Source organism: Esox lucius, chromosome 2, assembly GCF_011004845.1.
Source record: "Esox lucius isolate fEsoLuc1 chromosome 2, fEsoLuc1.pri, whole genome shotgun sequence".
Classification (NCBI taxonomy): Eukaryota; Metazoa; Chordata; class Actinopteri; order Esociformes; family Esocidae; genus Esox; species Esox lucius.
Genome location: NC_047570.1, coordinates 25965222 through 25988279, shown reverse-complemented (window position 1 = coordinate 25988279; position 23058 = coordinate 25965222). Strand labels below are relative to the sequence as shown.

Below are 23058 nucleotides of genomic sequence, written 5' to 3'. Positions count from 1 at the left end.
ACGCACTTGTAGCTCTTTTCAAAAGTAGCACATTTCGAGATGCAATTGCGCTCATAAGTCTGCATACCCTGGCAGAAATTGTGAAATTATGACATTGATTTAGAAATTATGACAAAAAACTGTATTTTATTTATTTAAGGATAGTGATCATATGAAACCATTTATTATCACATAATACTTTGGCTCCTTTTTAAATTATAACGATAACAGAAATCACCCAAATGGCTCTGAGCAAAAGTTTACAAACCCATGAATGTTTGTTAGCTCTCATGTGAATGCACTGAGCAGGCTAGGTAATAAGCCATGGGGAGTAGAAAATAACCGTCAAAAGACCTGCGTAACAAGGTAATGGAACTTTATAAAGATGAAAAGGATAGAAAAATATATCCAAAGCCTTGCAAATACCAGTCAGTACTGTTCAATCACTTATTAAGAAATGGAAAATTCGGGGATCTTGATACCAAGCCAAGGTCAGGTAAACCAAGAAAGATTTCAGCCAAAACTGCCAGAAGAATTGTTCGGGATACAAAGAAAAACCCCACAGTTAACCTCAGGAGAAATACAGGCTGCTCTGGAAAAAGGCGGTGTGGTTGTTTCAAGGAGCAGAATACGATGATACTTGAACAGAAATGAGCTGCATGGTCGAGTTGCCAGAAAGGAGCCTTTACTGCGCCGATGCCACAAACAAGCCTGGTTACATTATGCCTGACAACACCTTGACACGTCTTACAGCTTCTGGCACACTGTAATTTGGAGTGACGAAACCAAAATAGAGCTTCATGGTCACAGCCATAAACGCTATGTTTGGAGAGGGGTCAACAAGGCCTATAGTGAACGGAATGCCATCCCCACTGTGAAGCATGGTGGCTGACTGATGTTTTGGGTGGGTGAGCTCTAAAGGCTTGGGGAATCTTGTGAAAATTGATGGCAAGATGAATGCAGCATGTTATCAGAAAATATTGGCTCACAATTTGCATTCTTCTGCACAAAAGCTGTGCATGGGACGCTCTTGGACTTTCCAGCACGACAATGACACTAAACACATGGCCAAGTTGACCCTCCAGTGGTTATAGCAGAAAAATGGGAAAGTTCTTGAGTGGCCATCACAGTCTCCTGACCTTAAAATCATTGAGCCACTCTGGGGAGATCTCAAACATGTGGTTCATGTAAGACGACAGGCATTTTGCCAAGTCGTATGGGCAGCTATGCCACCTGCAAGAATTCGGGGCCTCATAGACAACTACTACAAAACACATGTTTTTGAAATATGTGCCAATCTATTGGCATTCAGACTTAATTGTTTGATTTTGGTTCCATAATACTGAAGAATGTTTTTCTTTATTTTGTTTGCTTGCTATAAGAAGAATCGTGCAGGTTCCTAAGAATCGTGCATGTCTATTTCACTTAGATGGAGCCCACTATGCACCTAGGAACTTTCAATAGTTTAGCAATTATTTTATAAGCTTCCCTAGTTAAATGCATTGATGCAATTCTCAGAGGCCTATGGAGATTTCCTTGTTTTTTGCTCTAACCTCCACTGTGAAGAGTGGGACCATATAGGCTGGTGTATGCCTATCTAAATCATGTTCAGTTAAGTTAATTTACCACAGGTGGACACCAGTCATGTTCTAGAGAAGGACACAGGATGATCTAAGGACACAGGAATAATCTGCACTCATTTTGGTGTGTCATGGCAAAAAGTCTTAAGTACATAAGATATTTAAGTACATAAAACTTAAGTACATAAGATATTTAAGTTTTTCATTTTCAGTAATTATAAATGATGTCTTAAAACCAAATTGAGGAGAAAGTGAAGGGGTCTGAATATGTTCCAAAGGCAGTATAAACGTTTATGCAGTTTCCCCAAAAAATCCGAAACCATCTGCTCAAATTGCGATTTGTCCTTAGAAAGGCAACAAGGCATATAAAAAAGCTTAGACGCTGCGTTTGAAGTTGACACAAAACCCCCCCATCTGTTTGTACTTCAAAGAAAGCCAATTGGTTTCCAGAGCTCTATGTGATGATGGCTTCAGCAGCCAGCTAAGGAAGTCGCCTGAAATGAATGGTACAATACAGCACCGGTCTTATCTTGCAGCTGATGTGCAGAGTTGAGCGCCAGGGATGCAGAAAAAATGCAATTGGAAACTATCATGTAAGCAAATTACCAGCCTTTCTCCTCTGTAACCTGGGAACTGATACATGGTCAATTGATAGAGGAAAGTCTAAATCTGTTAGTAGGAAAACAAAATTGTGTCTCCAATCCTCTGCCTGGAGAGCCCCTGAAGTACAGCTAAAGTATCCCTGATGTCCATTGAGCGAGCAGTGTGTAGAATGGAGTGCTGACGTGCATCATAGGACACGTTTCTATATTTGACACACAAAAAAACCCTATATTTAATCTATAAAATGTATTGCGCAACCAGTGCATTAGGAAAACATTTGTTTTCCTAATTTTACGAATTATTTGGGGATTCCCCTCATTTAAACTTATTTGAACTGATGATGGACAAAAGAGGATGGAGTTAAATAGGAGGCAGAATCTGTGTTATTTGTGCATGATAAAACGGTATGTGAGGGTGTATGTTCAATGTGAGAGACTGATCGAATCAATTTAATAATATGTCAGGCAAAACTACATGTTAAACAGTGCCGTTAATTGACGTCTCTGGTTTTCCACTGATGTGTTTCTCACATCAGTCCTTCTATATGAATATTTTCCTGCTTAAAATCCCACTCTGTGTCTCTGTGCCCTACTAGAAAAAATACAATGCTGATCAAAGAATATTCAGAGATCAACTCGTTTCCTCTTATGTTCCTGCATCTGTTTATCAGAAAATGGCATCGTGTGTATCCAAACATGCTGTATACCTCAAGTCCTCGCAGGCCTTGAATACTCTGGTTTATTGACATTGGCTCTGAAAGAGCTTTATGTCCATGCTTCCTGTGAGAGCCACTATCCCTTCATGAATGTGGTTCATTCTAGATGAACAAAGAACACAGAGACCCAGGCAGCCAGAGGTCCAGAATAGACAGTGAGTTTTCCATGACAACACTTGTAATCTTATTGTAAACTTTCACTCAGGCCTTGTGTTGCAGATCATAAACTCCCCTGCTCCCACAGGTCTGGAGGCCAGAGTAAAGCCACTGCATGTGGTGGTATACAGTACATCACACTGAGACCGGAGATTTTGCTCTACCTCTTTTACTCATTTTCTCTGCCTTTGTTCACAATAACCTCCCTCTCTGTAATTTTCTCTCTTTTTTACTCTGTTCACTATGTATATTCTTTATCTTACCTTTCTCTCTTCATTGTCTCTTCTCCATCTCTTCTCTCCGTTGTTTCACCCAGACTTTTTCTCCTTTGTGTTGAGTAGAGATCTCTGAGCATCTCAAGAAGCTTCAGGTGTTCTTAGATATGGAGATGTGATCCTGTGTAACCTGGAGATGTTCCCTTGATGGATTAGGGGACACACACACATGCACACATTTGTTTTTCTAGCCTTGTGGATCTGAAACCCAGAAGTCCCTTAGCCATAATCCTAACCCTAACCTGCACGTAACCCTAACATCCACAAAAACCTAAACTTTATGTCTAAATTAAACCTAGTCCTAATGCCTAAACAATATTAAACTCTAAACCCTCATTTTAAAAATAAGCCCAATTATACATTTTACTCTAAACCTAAAGCTTAGGCCGGAAATATTTTTTTTCCTTTTAAGGACCTGCCAATCTTTCAGGCTTTACTGTCTTTATGGGAACTTTGGTTCCCCACATGTACACATCGACCTGGATCAGACAAACATTTATGCCTAAACCTAAAAGTGACCCAAATTCTAATTCTAACCATAGTTGTAATTTTTACCTTAAACCTAAGCTGGAAATAGATTTTTTCCTGTAATGTTTCACTGTCTTCATGGGCACTCTAGGTTCCCACATGCATTGTTAGATCACACACACACACACTTGGATCATACTTTTCCATTGCTGCTGTGTTGCTCTAGTTCTCAGACAATAGCACTTTGATGTGGTGCCATGTGATGTGTTGCCGTTTTCTCCTCAGCTGTCTGAGGAAGTGTTAGGTCCTCGTTTCCTCTCCTATTAAGTCCTTTATTATTGGTTTAATTGATCTCTGCTGCCCTGCAATCTGTGTTGCTGTAGTGCAAAAAGCCCTGGAGTATAATCATTAGTGTCATGTCGCCGTCCAGGGGTGGACACACAGCAGGCGTCAGTTACAATGCCATCATAGGGCTTCAAAACAGCACCAACACCTAATGACAAACTAGGATTCTCAGAAACCAAGCTGGGCTAACAAGAGGCTGTACAAATATATAGCCTCTGTGCTGATTATGTTGAAGGGTTGTCTCAGCTTATTTCAAAAGAGGTCAATCAGTCATATCATCTTATAAAGTTTTAGTATGGCTCAGTGTGTTAAATTAATTAGAGAATGTCATCATTTGTTACATGAAGTCAATCTCCTGAAATGTTTTTGATGTTTAGTAGCAACTAAAATGTTCTGTATTTTGTAATGTGGAAGTGAATGTGATGGATTTAGATGATTGAAGCAATTATTTATAATGTGAAACAGTGCTTATTTGGCAAGTGCAAATACATTCCAAATTCGGCAAACACAAATAGATAGATTTTATTAGCAGCCTAGGCTTTACCATTAAATAACCATTAGATCTTCAAAGGGTTTGAGGGCACCTTCCTAAGAAGTCTCATATAACCTTTATCAGTCTTAATAGAACTGTTAGGACACATCACGACTTGGCTCATATGTTCCAAATCTCTGCATTTTTAACACTCAAAGAGGAAAAAATACCTTTTATTGATACACAATAACTAACATTTATTTCATATGAATCATGCAGCTTCTTTTTTGACCTATTAGTGTAATTTTGGTTGTTTTTTAAATTTGTACCAGTAATTAATCATAAAGCTGAATGATACAGAACAGTGCATTGAGAAGTTTCTTTACAGAATTGTAGCACATGATCTCATAATCTAAAAAGGATATGAAAGTTGCTTGGACATTTTCTCTTTTAGGCTGACATGACAGATAATTAAGGTATACTGTGACTTGTAAGTTATTTCATGATTTAGTGTTACAATAACCAAATACCTTCTACCCATTTCTAGACCTGTGGAACAGCCATAAACAATTCAACAGTTGCAGAGTTTTCAATTAAAAGGGTTTAAAATAACCTTTACATGTGTCTGGTACATCTCCATGCATGTCATATATAGGAGATAGGAAATATTTCCACATCCTTGATATCCTGTGCTTATGCACTGGCCATTTCTATTTAGTTACAGGTTTTCCATGGATGTCACATCCAAAGGCGGTAGTGTCAGCCTCCAGATTTGTATCCAAATTATCCAGTCTAATGGATCATGGTCGTGATGAACTTAACATGGGCCAGTGGAAGGAAAATAGCCTCATAACATTAAAGATCCCCCGCAATGTTGTAGTTAATTACAAAGATCCCCCATCATGTTATAGTTAATTACAAAGATCCCCCACCATGTTGTAGTCAATTACAAAGATCCCTCACCATGTTTGTAGTCAGGTTTCTTTTCTGCTCATGCAGTCCAACCATTGGTATGCATTACCAGAGAGCTCACTGTCATCCCTTCATGTAAATGCCTGGAGCTTGCTGAACAACATTGGCCCTTGGATTTGAACCAGTGCTTTGTTCAAATTACATAAATAAATGTCATACACAAACACACACACACACACACACACAAACTGGGTTTGAGTCACTGTACAAAGCGGCTAACACAGCGCTCTACAGCATTGGGTTTCAAAGTCAGAGTCCTGACCAATGGGTGGATTGAGGGAGATTTTAATTGGGTTGCAAAACCACATATTCATATTATTTAATTTTTTCCTTTTCATGATTAAATGAGGTAATTTACCACACTGCACTCTGTAGGCCAGACCTGCCTACTATCAGAATAAACAACGAGTGTTGGCCACACCATTTATGTCCACACTGTGCTTTGCTCTCCACCCTGAGCACATTGTACCTGCTGAGCCGTCATTCTGGATCAGCATCTCATAGGAATATACGGTGCTAATTAAACCAAGCCAGTGTTTTTCTACTGTGACATATCACAGTTTTTCACAATCACTGACACACTAAAACGGAATCTATGATCAATATATACAAAACCATTTTGCTAAATTCCAGATTTTTACATTTACCATTTCACCTTGTTTTCTGCACTCTAAATATGTATGCATAAGCAAATACAGGACAGTACAGGAAAATTCCATGCACTTCGTATTGTATGAAAAACGTTCTTTGGTACGTATACATGATTTCATGATTTCTGAGGACCAAGAACTTGCCGATGTGAACATGGTAGTTCAATCTAGTCAAGAAGAAAAATCCCAGGAAGTGATTTCTTAAGGGATACAGACCATCAGAAAATGTAGAGGTAGATTAAAATCTCTGGCCCAGGTCAGACATAGGATGTGGAGCCAGAATTAACATTTATTTTTATGACTATAACCTTATACCTGTCTAAAATCACACTCTTTTTTCCCCCCCTGTCTTCTTCGGCTAAATTCCAAGTGTTGGTGAATTATCCAACAGAGGGTGGTGCAGTTGGCAAGCACTGACCAGAGCAGCATAGGATATGCTTTGGCAGGCATACATATTATAATTGACTGTCCCAGGGTCACTGGGTGTTGCTGCAATGAAACAGGGCCTTAATCATTCATTGAACATAATAAAAATGGGGAGATAAACAACAGAAAAGGTTCAGAAATTGTTACCTGGAAAAAGTTTGAAAACCACTTGGAACCAAGGGTTTTTGTAACATTGAGGCCTGGTGGCAGGACACATGCGCAGGGAGAATGGGGGGGTCGTTTAATAAATAGAACTGAGACATAACAGAACTGAAACTGAAAACGAACGACGTTACGTAGGTGTTGAAACCCAGCAAAGAATGACAAGACATTAGGAACTTAGGAACTTCAGCAGAGCCGGTGATCAGGTACACCGGTGAGGGTGTCCATACTACAAATGACTGAGAGAGGGTGTTGGATCTCACTGTCTATTAGGACAGCAGGCCTATTAGGACGTGATTCGTAGAGATTTTGTAGGCACTTATTCTTTCCTCTCTATCCTACTGCCACTTGTATTCGACTGGGCTCCCTACTTGTGCCATCAGACTCCTGCAATGTATCCAGGAATGCTGCTGCCAGCCTGGCTGTTGTGTCACAGTGCTCATCTACACACTCCTCTGACTTCTAGTTGAGGATGGCATCCACAAGACCGTGGTGCCTGCCTGGGCAGAGTGTGGAAAATGCTTCTCCCTTCTATCAACATTGCTCAAACCTTACATCCCTACCAAGCTCTTTGCCATTGGACGCTTTGTTGTCCCATGCTAACAGGAGGGCAGCTCCCACTCAGCCCAGGAGAAGCTCTTCTCTGCACTGGCAACCCAGTGTTGGTACCAGCTTTCACTTGATGCTAGAAAAGCGGATTCCCTGCTTCTCTAGTAAAAATGTACTTAATGACTGAGTTGTGGTTTTCCAATCTAGATAGAATATATTAAAATGATACATTGACTGGAAGTCACTCTAGAGGAATGTGTCTGAAAATTTCATGTAAAGGTAATTCTTATTTTAATATAATATTTAAGATTAACCTGCAACTATTCCAATTATTGTGTTTTTTCCCCCAATAGCCATCAGTTTGTCTCAAAGACATTAATCTAAAAAACTGGATTTTATTAGTTAAACACAATTCAAGCTAAAACCCTTATATTAGCCACCAATAGTATTCACATAGTGAATATAGTTAAGATGTTTAGGATACAATTTTACAGCTTTGCTGTCTTAGTTTTAAAATCGCTTCATTACATTGTTATGCATAGATAGAATGGTGTTTTACAGCGTTGCAATCTTATTTTTGTCTTCTAAACTCACCTATTTTTTATATATAATTATGTATGAAAAGGCACAAATTACATATCCAGATTTCCTTTAAGAGTTACCAACATTCTGGTAATGAAACATTTACAGTACATCTATAACCTCCCTTTGCAAATCTTGTCTTTCAAAGGTCAACCGAAACACTTTTTTTTTTACCTGGTAGGCATAAATGAGAAAACATTCAAATTTTTAACAGCATCCTGACAGCAATTAGGGTTAATTGACTCTCTTTCTCAGGAACAGAACAACAGATTATTCACCTTGCTGATTTGGGGGATATAATCTAGCAACCTTTGATTGAGGCTACTTTTCAGATGCTCTAACCACTAGTCTACCCAACCATGACCTTCATAGTCCACAGGAGTTCTTAGTTCTCAAGGACAAATACTTAAAGTAGCGCAATTATTTAACTAAAACCTAACGGCCGTGGTTTAGGTATCTGATAGAAGCTTGGCATCTAATCAAACAGCCCAATAAAGCCTAAGGCTGGACTGTGGCCTCACTCTCAGTGGATATCCCAATGGTCATTGCACGGGCAGTTCAACAATTATCTACCATTAAATAAGCACACATGCTTTGTATCCTGTGTGAACTTTGGACATACAATTAGCTGGGCAGATCTGGTTAAAAAACCCAATAAGCTGTGCATCCTAAGATTAAGCTGTATTGCCGCTGCTATCGCACCATTGCACAATATGGTCAATACATCTTTGTGAACGCTGAAACATTGTATTATACCACATGGTTTCTATAGATTATTTACATCCTTTAAATGCTGATTTAGTGTCAGGGATCATGTGACTTGATTGATAACCTTAATTAAAAGGATGATTTGCATAGAACTTGAGTTAATTGCTTTGATTAGATTTCAATGTTAGACATAAATGACTCGATTGATTAAGTGGACAATTAACCATTAACAGTTTTTATTTTATTTATCTTTCCATTAGTTTTCCTTAGTAGTAAGTCCATTAGTTCTCCTCAGTGGTAAGTCATTTTCATTCTTTTTATTACTATTTTATGGATGGCCATAATGCACAGTCTCTGGATCACCTCTGCTTCCATTTAGGAGAACCTTAACCGTGTTCAAAGCAATCTCAATGGATAATGCTTTGTATTTCAAGATAAAGGGTTTGGGAAATTAAGTGACATAAATTGATAGCATCATTGAGGAAGATGAGCAAAACTATACAAAATAAATTCAAACCATTCAACCACACACTACCACTGGTGTGCATGGCCAAAGTGGTTTAGTTTCATGTCATCTGACCAAAATGCCAATTCTGTTTAGCATGCTCTAAGCATTTGAATTTGGTGGAGAACATACTTTGCAAACCATAAAATACCCATGTGGAAATTTTAGATGGTATGGAGCTTTTTATCTCCCGCTGGTCCTGTGGCTCAAAATCATCAATAACTTCACCTAGTACCAGGTTCAGACAGAAAATAACACTTCTTGATTTAGACATTTATTAGAGTAACTCACCTCTATTGCATGATCTTGTATACAGTACTACTTCTAATCCCCCCGCAGAAGGAAACAGAACCAAAGGGGTAGAGGCTGTGCTGGCACGTGGGTTTAGCAATCGGATGCTAAGGTGACCAGCAAAGCAGCAGACAGAGTGACCGACTTAAATGGACCGCTATATTAGATTAGGAATTATTGAGACTGTGGTAGGAGTGATCCCAACATCAGCTGATCCCTGAGCCAATGCCCACTTGGGTTCAACTGGCCGCGCTTTATATATTTTTGCCAAAAACCAGTTTCTCTCTGCCAAGAGGCTGACACTTCACTGCCATTGCATCTGTCTTTCTCCATGAACCATTATTATGGATGCTCAGAATGGTTCAACCCAGGCTGGTTGTGGGCCAAACAGCTTCAGGTCCCTTGAGTTTACCAGCTGAGTGCAGATACGAATACAGATAAGAGTTGATGTGTTTAAATCAACTGAGGAGTATTCCAGAAAGATGTCTCAACAAATGAATGGTTTCCTGGACACATCCGGGTCCTCTCAACAGAATGATTGAGTCATGGAGTTTTTGTTTCTAGAAAGGCTGGTTTTTGTTTAAATAATTAGGTTAAGTGAAGTGCAGATTGGTTGGTCTGACAACGAGCTTTTGAATGCAACGTTTGGTGCTTATGACTGACATAAAATGGGTTGGATATAATCGAACACCACTGCTGCCACTAAAGCCAGATTGAATGCCTGGATTAATTGTAAGTGAAATTGGAATGATTTGATTATCAAATAGGCCTTCACACATGGGTGTTAATTGAATATAATGGTTTTCATTCATAGAGCATTTTTGTTGAAGTGCTGATTATATTAAGGATCCGATGTCTATTGGATTTTCTGTGAAGGCACATCCTGTGGTGATGGAATATAATAGGTTAAGATCAACTTAAACTAGCAAGTAGCAGATTTGGTTCTGAGCAAATATTGTTTGGTTTCTGATCAAGCTACACATCCAGCTATCTCTCATGCTGAAAAACTCAGTTTTTGACAAAGCTCGCTAGGTTACCAATCCATCTTTCTGGTATACCCCTATGGTCCTGCATTGATGTTTCAGACAATTACAGTTAGTGGGATATTATGTCTTACTTCTTGTCTCTTTCCCTATACTCTTTGACTGTTAAATGTACGGTACAGTACCAGTCAAAAGTTAGGACACACCTATTCATTGACTTGTACTGTACGTCCCTTCAACTGCATCTGTTAAGCCCATCTCCTGTGGCAAATGGGTTGTTTAAGTAAAACTAAATTAAATATGAATCAAGTACAAGCAGCATTGCCAGAGTTTAGCCTTGGCCCCATATCATCACTTTCTTAAGATGAGCCATTGTATCCCTTAACACACTTGCCAAATATCGTACCTCAGTGTTGAACAAATCCCACAAAAATATTTTGTATTTTTTAAACTGCTTACCACTTACACTATTTCGTGATATACAGTTTTATAAAGAAGGAATCTGCAGCAACCCATCCTGCTTTTTTCCACGTTACTCGTCCAACTAGGAAGTCAACATGTGTGAGGCTTTGCTAACTAGATAACCGATCTTTGCAGGTGTCCAAATTCCCTGAGATAGTTGCTAGGGCATTCATGAAGACAGATTTCATGGGTCTTCTATTTGAAATTGGTTCCATGTGAGGAAAAATACATTGTGAGTACCGAACTCAGTGACACAGTGTGATGGGCATGAGCTTTCAAAATTGGCCATTTCATTTGCTTGTAATAGCACCACCATGTGGCTAATTGGCCGGGCAATGTTGGGAGTTTCCCCCTTCAACCTTTACCATCATTCAGGGTCATAACATCTGTTGTGTTTTTCATCAAATCGGTTTTGGAATTATATTAAACTTCCATGTATAGTCACTACTCTGTCCAGCTTGATAACAGTAGTAAAAACAAAAGCTTTAAGCAGGGAGTATCAAAAATGTAATTACAAAATATTGTTGTAGGGATGATGTTTTCAAAAAATGTTTTGTGTGTCGCTTGGGTCCTGCAGGGGAGGATTTGTTTGATACGCTTCCTGAAGACCTACACATGTTTTAATTTACTGTCATCACAAATTATTGCATGATGGTCAGACACATTTATGACTGGGCTGTCTGACAACTCCTGCTCCCCTGGGCCTTCCATTGGTGTCTGATCTGTTCCCGTGTCTCCTCTTCTGGCTTGCCAGATGGGCGGATCGTGTAACCAATGTGGTGTATCAGATCCAGATGTAATTGCATAGTGTGTCTTGACATATCAGCATCATCACAGTGAAAGGCTGCCCACTGGAATCGAAACAGAATTTGCCGCCCTAACCAACTAGCCGCGAACATGTTGCCTTGGACATGAGCATCGTGATCATCATGATAAGCATCACTCTGGCCAGGCTCTTTATGGTTGGCTCCCGTGTCACTCTCCTGCCCGCGTGCTATCGGCCGGGCTGTAACACAGAGGCTCAAGCCTGTTTCAAAGGCTTGGATGATGGTACAACTGCCATTTATGAAGGTATGATTATCTGTTGTGTTTCCCAGTATGCATACTTCTGTACCTCAGTCATATTACAAGTTCTCAGAGGATGTTCTCTTGTGAACGTTCTTTTGAGAGTGAGAGTGTGGAGCATGTGCAGTATATTACATTTGAGAAGCATTCACTCTGTATTACCTACACCTTACAAACCACTCTATGACTGCGGGTAGTGTGTGTCAGGGTTGTGTAGTGGTGGAGAGGAGGAACCAGGCGCAGGCAGTCAATGTGGATTTTTAATCGAAAATAAACACAGAGCACAAAACAAACTGAATGAAAAGCAAAGGTTTAAACAAAACGAAACACTCACCACTGATGTGAAAGCATACGGAGACAAGGAACAATAACCGACAAGTGGGGGGAGCCGAGGAGAAACATTTAAACACATACTGATGACTTCATTGGGACCTGGTGTGTCTGATGATTGGAGACAAGACAATGAATGAGTCCGGGGAGAGTTTGTGAATGACTGGAAACCGGGAAAAGCTGGAGATGACGGAGCTGTCCGTCACCTCACCGTCACAGCGTGTAATTGCTGCATGTGGAAAATCCTGCTGACTGAATGGCACTATGTGTGGATTCATCCGTTGGATTTTGGAGTGTTGTAGCAGAAATTTAAGTAAATAAACCACCAAAGAGTTTATAGATATATGCACTGTGTTATAAAATGATATCCGTATTTGAGATTTGATTTAGGAATAAACAATTCCATTGATAAAAATGTTTCATGCTCAATAAGTGAGACAGTGTTAGAGTAGTCCCATTCGGACCACACATTGTGTTGCTTTGAGGGCATTCCAGAGATTACAGTATGGTAATAACATTTAAATGACAGGCTGTTTGGAAGAGGCGGGGAAATATACAATTTTTTTCTCGCTGCCAGTTGACCGGCCCAGTCAACCTCAGAGACAGTGGAGCTCGCTGTGCCTGTTCTAGGAATATCGGTTTATGACCTGGGGAAAGCAAGACCGATGACAGAAGCAACACATCAGTGGGAGGAAGACGACATTTGTCTCCTTGACAACGTCTCCCCTATTTTATTTTTGTTCTGGTAAAACATATGAACCTTTGCGGCCCGTCAACTGGGAGCTGCCGTCTGAGTGCTCTGATGGGAATGGCGCCCAAGAAGGTTGCCAAAGACTGATGTTAATACCCCTAGGTGCCAAGGTCTTTGAGGGAGTGTGTGTTCTTCTCTGTATGTCTGTGTGTATCTGTGTGTGTTTATGCTTGACACTTTGCAGCCCATTCTTAAGTTGTTTACTTTTTACATTTGTCATATAGCAGAAGCACTTTTCCAGAGCAGTTTGCAGTAGCACGTGTTTCCTACTTGTTTCCCGTACAATTGTTTTATTTAATGAGCAGTAACCATTAAGTTGTGGAATGTGTAGTTCCATTATTTATTTACGTTTTGGGTATCAAAAACAAGGGCCAGTATCACAGACACAGATTAATCCTAGTCCAGGCCATAAAAAAAAGCTAAACTGGCCGTAAATGTTCTGTAAATTACTGTCTTTTGTCCTTGGAGTTGTTCGTGGTCAGGCAGGGGCTGTTGTGGTTAGTCCTTACCAGTTGACCCATAATCTGAGAGGATCCACTATACAATCACACCCATCTCTGAGAAAGGAAAACATGAAGATACAAAAAGTTATAGCCTGCAAATAGGCTTACATGTGTACTGGTATGGAGTGTAACTTATCATTTTTTTCTTAATATTTTATATTAGGTTACAGTTTCTATGTGTTATTGGCAGTTTGTGGCTAAATGAGGTAGATCGTGTTTTTGGAATGTGTCTGGTCTCGGTGTTACACATGTCATTCTCCTATACCTCTGTCTTGTTGTATGCTAGGCTGCGTTCCGATTCCACACCTTTGGATGTGCACTCTAGGATACTTCCCTTTATGGATTCAAAAGCATAGGCTTGGTGGGTGAACATTGGCTGGTTTCCATGTTGCAGTTCCATACAAGAAAGTGTACAAAGGACACATTGGGAGACTGTTGAAGATTCGTGACTCTTTCTTAGTGTGCATATATGTGTGTGTTCTCCAGGCGTGGTGTGCTCCATCTCCATGAGAGCAACGGGATACATGACCTGGGAGTGCCTCGCTGGGAGCTGGTCCTCTGTCTTGTGGCTGTGGTCTTCATCCTCTACTTCAGTCTCTGGAAGGGGGTTAAGTCCTCAGGCAAGGTACTGTTGTGCCACACTATACAACAATGCTTGGTACAGCCCACACTCTTACTGTGGAATAGCGCACATTTCTACTAAATTACCTGTGTGGACAAACTCTACATGCCCACTACTCCTGGTCTAGATTGGGGTGAATGGGTCCTAGCAAAAACAATATTTATAAAATTATTTATAGACAGTACAAACTTCAAAGGGGACTTTCTCTGAATGGTTGTTCAGGGACAACTCAGTTAGAACTAGCTGTCCTGTGTATGATAAAGGGCTGATACATAACTTCATTCTTTTTTATCACATGTCTATAATGATAATAAATAGAAACATAAATAACCCTCCTTTATATAGGACATTATTTCACAAAAGAAAATCTGTAAAAAGTGACAAAGTGCAGTCATCACTTATTTCTTGCTTTTTGGGGTTTCAGGCTTGGTATCTGAATACATGCTTTGGGACTACTGCTGATGTGCAAAGGGCTTTATGAAATACATTTTATTGATTTTATTGACTTAGTTGACAAACGTAAGCACCATTTAATACCTCATACAATTAGTCCATAACTCTACACTGGTGTGAAAAAAACCCCACATATAGTATACTGTACAACAATTCACATGATATCATGCACACATAGACAGCATGTCTAATAGGGCAGGGCAGGGGTCGGCAGTCATGCGGCTCTTCAACTCCCCCTTGCGGCTCCCTGGCTATTTTTAGATTCTCCCCCCACCATTTTTTTCCACATTAGGCCTGCTAGTCATGTTATGGTGGAATGCAAAATGATATGAAGTTCCTGTTGGAATTAAGCCAGAGTTAGGATCAAAGGTTGGAACTATTTTGTTTCTCCAATCGTTTTGTTCTCAACCAGAATTATCTTATTTCCGTTCCACTGTTCCAAGAGCAAAATAAAGTAAATTGGTTCCAACCCCCTAAAAGTGCCTGTTTGTTTTGTTCCCTTTTTCCATTACATTTTTTTTTTATCTAATCATAGATTTTTACATTAAGATCAGGGATAACTTCAATGGGGATAGAGCTGCTTACAACGCCTAACTAACTGTTTACTTCCTTGAGTGACAATGTAGGCAGCAATATCCACCTGCCATTTTCTGGATGGAGGAACATGAAGGGTGGACATGAAGGAGGCTTGGATTGATGACATGCTTTATATTGTGTTGAGGCTTGAAATAATATTACTTAACTACATTATAGAATTAATAGCAGCAACTATGTAGGAACTTTAAATGTCTTTTGAAAGTCTGAATGTTAGCAGGCTCAAAGCCCTGGATTAGCTGATGTGGGCATATTAGCATCAGAATGAAGAACACATCTTAACACTTTGGAGTGTTGCTTAGAATGGGAGGATCAGTTAGTCTACTCACAAGCGCACTCACACACACACACACATTACTGGGACGTTTTTACAGATGGCATGCCTTAACCTGGAAGGGGAACTTTCTGAGTGACAGAGGGAGTGTTCTGCCTAAACAATGCTGGGACTGGGAACACAGTTCTTGGGAAGTAAAATAATGTTATCAACTGCTTCCTATGCTTTTGAAATAACCGTTACATTTCTGTTTTATTTTCATTTTTTTACTGTACTGTTCAATTAACTGGTTCCAACCCCTTTTTATTTTCTACTCAGAATGACTGTCATGTTTAAGAACATTGATATGGAGATGAAATATACCATTTAAACAGATTTCTTTTTTTAATTAACAAAATGTCATCAGGATAGGAAACCTAAATACTTTGTTGTGCGTTGTAGTAAATATCTTATTATGTGACTTGTGCTGTGTCCAGGTGGTGTACATCACAGCCACCATGCCCTACTTGGTGCTCTTTGTCCTGCTGATCAGAGGCATCACTCTTCCCGGGGCGATGGATGGCATACGGGCCTACCTGCACATCGACTTCAAAAAACTCAATGATCCCAAGGTCAGGCACGCTTTACTGTGTGTTACCTAGATTAGGAATGCAATATTTATAGTACCTTACAAATACCCAGGTTGCCAGAATGTAACAATAAATCTGTAATCAACAAAAAAGGTTTTCTTTAAATGTGGTAATTGTGTTTTATTTTTATTTTTTTACCTTATTCCTGAGAGACACAGCCTTATTACTGAGAGACAAAGCCTTATTACTGAGAGAAAAAGCCTTATTACTGAGAGACAAAGCCTTATTACTGAGAGACACAGCCTTATTACTGAGAGACACAGCCTTATTACTGAGAGACACAGCTTTATTACTGAGAGACACAGCCTTATTACTGAGAGACACAGCCTTATTACTGAGAGACACAGCTTTATTACTGAGATACACAGCTTTATTACTGAGAGACACAGCCTTATTACTGAGAGACACAGCCTTATTACTGAGAGACACAGCCTTATTACTGAGAGACACAGCCTTATTACTGAGATACAGACATATTACTGAGAGAATCAGCCTTATTACTGAGAGAATCAGCCTTATTACTGAGAGACACAGCCTTATTACTGAGAGACACCGCCTTATTACTGAGAGACACAGCTTTATTACTGAGAGACACAGCCTTATTACTGAGAGACACCGCCTTATTACTGAGAGACACAGCCTTATTACTGAGAGAATCAGCCTTATTACTGAGAGAATCAGCCTTAATACTGAGAGACACAGCCTTATTACTGAGAGACACAGCTTTATTACTGAGATATACAGCCTTATTACTGAGAGACACAGCTTTATTACTGAGAGACACAGCCTTATTACTGAGAGACACAGCCTTATTACTGAGATACAGACATATTACTGAGAGAATCAGCCTTATTACTGAGAGAATCAGCCTTATTACTGAGAGACACAGCCTTATTACTGAGAGACACAGCCTTATTACTGAGAGACACAGCCTTATTACTGAGAGACACAGCCTTATTACTGAGAGACACAGCCTTATTACTGAGAGACACAGCCTTGTTACTGAGAGACACAATGCCGTCATACTTGCATCTAAAATTGACATAGATTTTACAAAATGGATGGAGAAAATAATTGGAATCAGTTTTGATTTTGCGTATGTACAGTATACTGTATTTAATATAAATGCAGTAAGGATCTTTTTGTCATGGCCAAGCAGTCTGTCAGAGAAAAGATAGTATCTAGAGCCAAGAGTCAGTACATGTTCAGTACTCATAGGGAGATTCTGTGATATATGTTGCTTATCTCAGTTATGCTGGACTCTTCAAAGACCAATTTTACACTTAAAATATATTTGTATGCTGCTACTGTAGGTGTGGATTGATGCTGCCACTCAGATCTTCTACTCCCTGGGAGCCGGCTTTGGAGTGCTCATTGCATTTGCCAGCTATAATAAATTTGACAACAACTGTTACAGGTAAGACTTACAACTGTGTTGTTTAATGTTTTCCTCAGTGCTGCTAAATCATGACCTGACAAAGCTCACAAGACATTCTGCAACCTGTAACAGGGTGATGGGATAGATCTTGTCATTGTTTAGGTCTCTTTAGCTTTGCCTTTTATGTTCTAACTGGATAACAGAAAGGTGATGGGTATCTGGCTAGTAGACCCTCTGGCAGAGAGCTAACCGGATGAGTGTGGGCCATGTCACGTCAGTTTATGTTTATGGCCATAGGCAGTTTTACCTTCCTTGCCAGCGTTCCCTGTACCTGTAATTCTTTAATCCTCTCACAGACAAACAGATAAGGTGTTCTGTGGTGATCCTTATCATCACTAATGCTTCCCTGTGGAGAGGTAGGTGCTGCTCTCAGGTCGACCCATTCTGCTTTTAGACAACATAAGTGGAGATGCCTGTTATCTTTGGTATTCCAGTTGTATTAGCTTATGTTAAGGTGAGTTGGGGTAGTTCTTGCGGTAGGATATGTCCATGGACATTTGTCCAACCATCTTATTGGTTCGCTGTCTAATCTGTATCCCTATGTCTTTTGATTGGATGATGCTCAGAGGCAGTGCCAGATCCCTCCTCTCTCTTCCTGGATTGTCAATACTGTGAGGTATTTGCCAGATCTGTAGTGATTTAGAAGCTGGCCACAATGGGGTTACTGTAGTCAGATTTGGATACTTGGCAGTTTTCGCTTAGTAACATATTGAAGATGTCACCTTTAATGTTTAGAATAAGGGACGGCCATTTGTATGAGCTGGTAACATAATTGTCACATATCTACTGTATTTAATCTGTGGTGAAAGTCAGCATTATTTTTAACTGTAATCCATTTTATTGGCTAGAAACAATAATGAGATTTTTTGCCATAAACACAGGTAGAATTTGTGACGCGAGGAGTTTGGGGAGAATACTTTACTTTCTTGCTTTGGGCATTTGTTAATTATTGTAACGTCCCGTGCTATCTCACACACACGCCACCAATCTGGCAAAGCAACTCACTCCCTTGAACATGCCACCAGTCCCTGGAACACAACACACCCCTCAGATCACCATCACAGGAGTCCTAGTCACCTGTTCACTCACCGGTTTGTCATCAGCTCCACTATTTATTTCTGTTCTCTACACAGTTCTGTTCATGAGGTATTGCTTTGTAGTTGTCTGTTACTCCTAGTTGAGATCAGTTACTATCGTTGTGCCTTTCCGTGTAGCCAATCGTTTTTGTCCATCTTCACTGACTATGCCTTTAGCCTGTTCCTTGCCTGTACTTTTGCCCATTGGATTTCCTGTTATCAACAATGTGCCTGATCCCATTCTACTTCCATTGTTTACTCCTCTTGTACCTTAGCCCTCTCTTGTTGAATTACTCTGGTTTTGACTCCTGCCTGTTTCCGCACTGACTATTCTCCTGAATTTGCCTACCTGTACCATTGCCTTTAGTAAATATAGTGCTCTGTGTTTGAATCCATACCTGCCTCCCAAGGATCATTACAGTGATATTCTCCTAAGAAACAAACAGGAAATGACAAACTTCAAAAGATAATTGTACTTGGTAATCAATATCAGTAACTATAACATGAATTTGACCCTAGTATTGTAAAATACACATACAGTATAGTCAGTACCATAATGTAATGTAATATCATTTTGCTAAGGGTCAATGTGGAGATTCATCGTACCGGCATTGTCAGATATCTTTTCTAATTCCATTGAGCTAAGTTCAAAATATACTTTATTCTTACTTTTCTCTTTCCAGAGCCAAATCTATTTTGGTGCAAGTCTCTTTGCATTGCCCCCCATGGAATTTAAACCCTCAACTCGTCGATTCAAGAGTTTCACTGGACTAAATAAATGTATTTGTCACTGGATGGCCTTGGTCACGAGTAGTGCATTACATAGGGATTTGGATGCCATTTGGCATGCACACTGTACACTGTATTCACTGGGCTTGTCTCTGATCCTCGATCAGTGTGCTAACGTACACAGCAGGGATATAGTGCTTCAGTTACATTAGCTGACAACCACCTCAGTTCTATACTATTTTTATAGTGTGAACTGTACAGCCAATTTAATTTACCTCTCTTGGGAGGTTATAGATTACTTTTACCCCTTTTGTAAAGGCTTTTACATAGCTGAAAGCCTCATGTGTACTCAGTTGGGCCAGATGTGGGAGCTGGGTGGCTGAATTAGGACGTGGCCTCCTATGTCTGTAACTCTCCATGGATATCTCATGGTTGCGGAGCAGATTTATTTTTCCACACCAGAGTGTTGGATAGTGACTGGTTTTTAATTCTCCATTTTGTACATATATACAGTTATTGAGGTCGAACTATGACCCAGTTCTGGGCCGTTGGGAGCTGCTATTTGGTGATAATGAAATTCGTTTTTCATAGCTAAGTAGAGCCCAGAGTCTAAACTAAATATGGCGAAGCTGCGTTTAGCAGTTATGCCGCACAAAACTGGAATACATTACCATTTGAACTTAGACGTGCCCCAAACGTATACATTTTTAAATCCAGGTAAAAAAAATACTTTGATTGAGCGCTTAAACTTAATCATACCGTTTTTGTCTTACTGCTTTTATAGCTACCTCTTGGAATCTCCACAATCTACATGAACTTGCTTGCTAGTGGGAAAGATTTGTCTACAGCTTGCTACTCCCTACATAGTGTACTACTATTGTCTAGCAGCCTGTATTAGAAATACGCTCCTGTTGGGGACACAAGTATTGCCTCCCCATTAACCTGACTTCCACCCTTTCAGCTGAGACCAAGTACTTTAGGCTAGGGTCTACTACAGGAGGGGATATCTCCTCTTTGTTTTTCTTTGTCCTATTGGCTTGTTAAGACCCCAAACATGTTCTAAAATGTGATTTCATTGAAACGTTTTTTTACTGTGGTTAAAAGAAACAGAAGGATGTTTGTGAAATCAGCCACAGTTCACGAAAGCCCAAGGGTCAGACATGTAATATTATTGTTGTGTACTGTACAGCACATATTGTAGCTTTATATGCTAAGTGTTGCTGGATGGTCAATATGATGTTGTATCTTACAACAGATTTTAATGCATGTTTTTGTGTGCATTTGTGCATGTTGGTATGTGTGTCTTTTCTGTTCCCCCACAGAGATGCTCTCTTGACCAGTACAGTGAACTGCGTTACCAGCTTCTTCTCAGGGTTCGCCATCTTCTCTGTGCTCGGCTACATGGCAAACAAACACAATGTCAGGATAGAGGATGTAGCCACCGAAGGTGAGAGAATCTTAGACACACACACAAATATCAAAATATGCCACAATATGGTGGTGTGGAAGATGACATGCCTAACATGCCAAGACCACACACAGTCCAACAACTTAAACGACCTAATTTAGATTCAGACGCATGACCAAAATGTCTACGCCTGTAGAACATCAAGAAAAGGCTAAGAAAACGCACAGCATATTGGCACCCATGGCACGCTATTTTGCTAGCTACATCTTCTCTCCCTAAAGACGATCCACCCAGGTTGTACCTTAGCTGGGATAGATTAAAAACATGACCAGTTTCTGCTTGATTGAACAGAGATAAGGGCGTCGCCAGCTCAGGGATTATGGATGTTTATGTCAATGACACACTCCTTTTGGAGGGATTAGCGACAGTCCAACATCTATACATTTACAGTTAACTAAACATTCAGCTATATTAATGTTACTGCATTGAAAAAAAATCAGAAGCGTTATTAGCAAAATGAAATGATTTAAATGCAATGGATTGAATATAACTGAATGCAATAGTAGCTTAGATAGAGTGGAAATTCCACCGACATTTTCAACCTGCAGTTCTGAGGTAAAGCATTAGATAAATACCGGCTAACGTGAAGAAAGGGATTGGAAGACAAAAACTAATAATGGGAAATGAGTTCTTCTGTCCTCTTATGTCCGTTGGTGGTCAGCTGATTGTCATTTCTTTGTAATAATTTGTCACTCTTTCCTGCCTTTCCCTTTTCCTACATCTTCCCTTTTCTCCTATCTTGTTAAAAAAAAAAAAATCTCTAAATCAACTTTTTGGACGTGTCAAGTTCAGGACCAACATGTTTTTATCAACGTCCCTCCCAATAAAAAACTCTTCTGTAGACTGCTATATCTCTGTTGGCTCTGCTATGTGCCATCACAAGTGTCTACCTGTTTCTCTTTGTGGGAGTACAGGGCCAGGACTGGTGTTCATCATCTACCCTGAGGCCATCTCTACACTCCCTGGATCTACCTTCTGGGCCATAGTCTTTTTCATCATGCTTCTGACTCTGGGTATCGACAGCTCTGTGAGTTACTGGCCCACCTCATGATGTATCACATCTCGGGTCACAGAGGACAACTAACTGTTTATGTCTTATAATTGTTCAATCTGCTCTTGTGGATTATAAGAAGTGTAGAATACTCTCATTTTCGGGCTGCCTCTACCCCTCAACACACCCTCGTTCTCTTTTTCTCTCTCGCTATCTATTCCTTTATACATTTCCATACACATTCAATCTTATACATGAAATCTAACATTTTTATATACACCGATCAGCCATAACATTATGACCACCTGCCTAATATTGTATGTGTCCCCCCATTGCCACCAAAACAGCCCTGACCCGTCGAGAAATGGACTCCACTAGACCTCTGAAGGTGTGCTGTGGTATCTAGCACCAAGATGTTAGCAACAGATCCTTTAAGTCCTGTAAGTTGCGAGGTGGGGCTTCCATGGATCGGACTTGTTTGTCAAGCACATCCCACAGATGCTTGATTGGATTGAGATCTGGGGAATTTGGAGGCCAAGTCAACACCTTGAACTCGTTGTTGTGTTCCTCAAACCATCCCTCAACCATTTTTGCTTTGTGGCAGGGCACATTATCCTGCTGAAAGAGGCCAATGCCATCAAGGAATACCGTTGCCATGAAAGGTTGCTCATGGTCTGCAACAATACTTAGGTAGGTGGTACGTGTCAAAGTAACAACCACATGAATGGCAGGACCCAAGGTTTCCCAGCAGAACATTGCCCAAAGCATCACACTGCCTCTGCTGGCTTGCTTCCTTCCCATAGTGCATCCTGGTGCCATGTGTTCTCCAGGTAAGCGACGCCCATGCCCCCGGCCATCCACATGATGTTAAAGAAAACGTGGTTCATCAGACCAGGCCAGCTTCTTCCATTTCTCCGTGGTCCAGTTCTGATGCTCAGGTACCCATTGTAGGTGCTTTCGGCAGTGGACAGCGTGGGTCCCCTGACTGGTCTGCGTCTACACAGCCCCATACGCAACAAACTTCGATGCACTGTGTGTTCTGACACCTTTCTATCAGTACCAGCATGAACTTTTTCAGCAATTTGAGATACAGTAGCTCGTCTGTTGGATCAAACCACACAGGCCAGCCATCACACCCCACGAGTATCAATGAGCCTTGGCCCGGCCATGACCCTGTCACCGGTTCACCGCTTGGACCACTTTTGATAGGTACTGTTTTGGAGATGCTCTGACCCATTTGTCTAGCCATCAC

General features: G+C 40.3%; 1 protein-coding gene across 1 annotated transcript in view; it reads left to right on the top strand.

Annotated features, from left to right (window-relative positions):
* Positions 1-23058, top strand: part of slc6a2 (solute carrier family 6 member 2) — a 35756-nt gene that overhangs the window by 4647 nt on the left and 8051 nt on the right. Inside the window, exons 5-9 of the mRNA XM_010892680.4 lie at positions 14019-14157; positions 15952-16086; positions 17418-17521; positions 20670-20794; positions 21730-21842. Coding sequence (XP_010890982.1) covers positions 14019-14157; positions 15952-16086; positions 17418-17521; positions 20670-20794; positions 21730-21842 — 616 coding nt within the window. The remainder of the gene's footprint in view (positions 1-14018; positions 14158-15951; positions 16087-17417; positions 17522-20669; positions 20795-21729; positions 21843-23058) is intronic.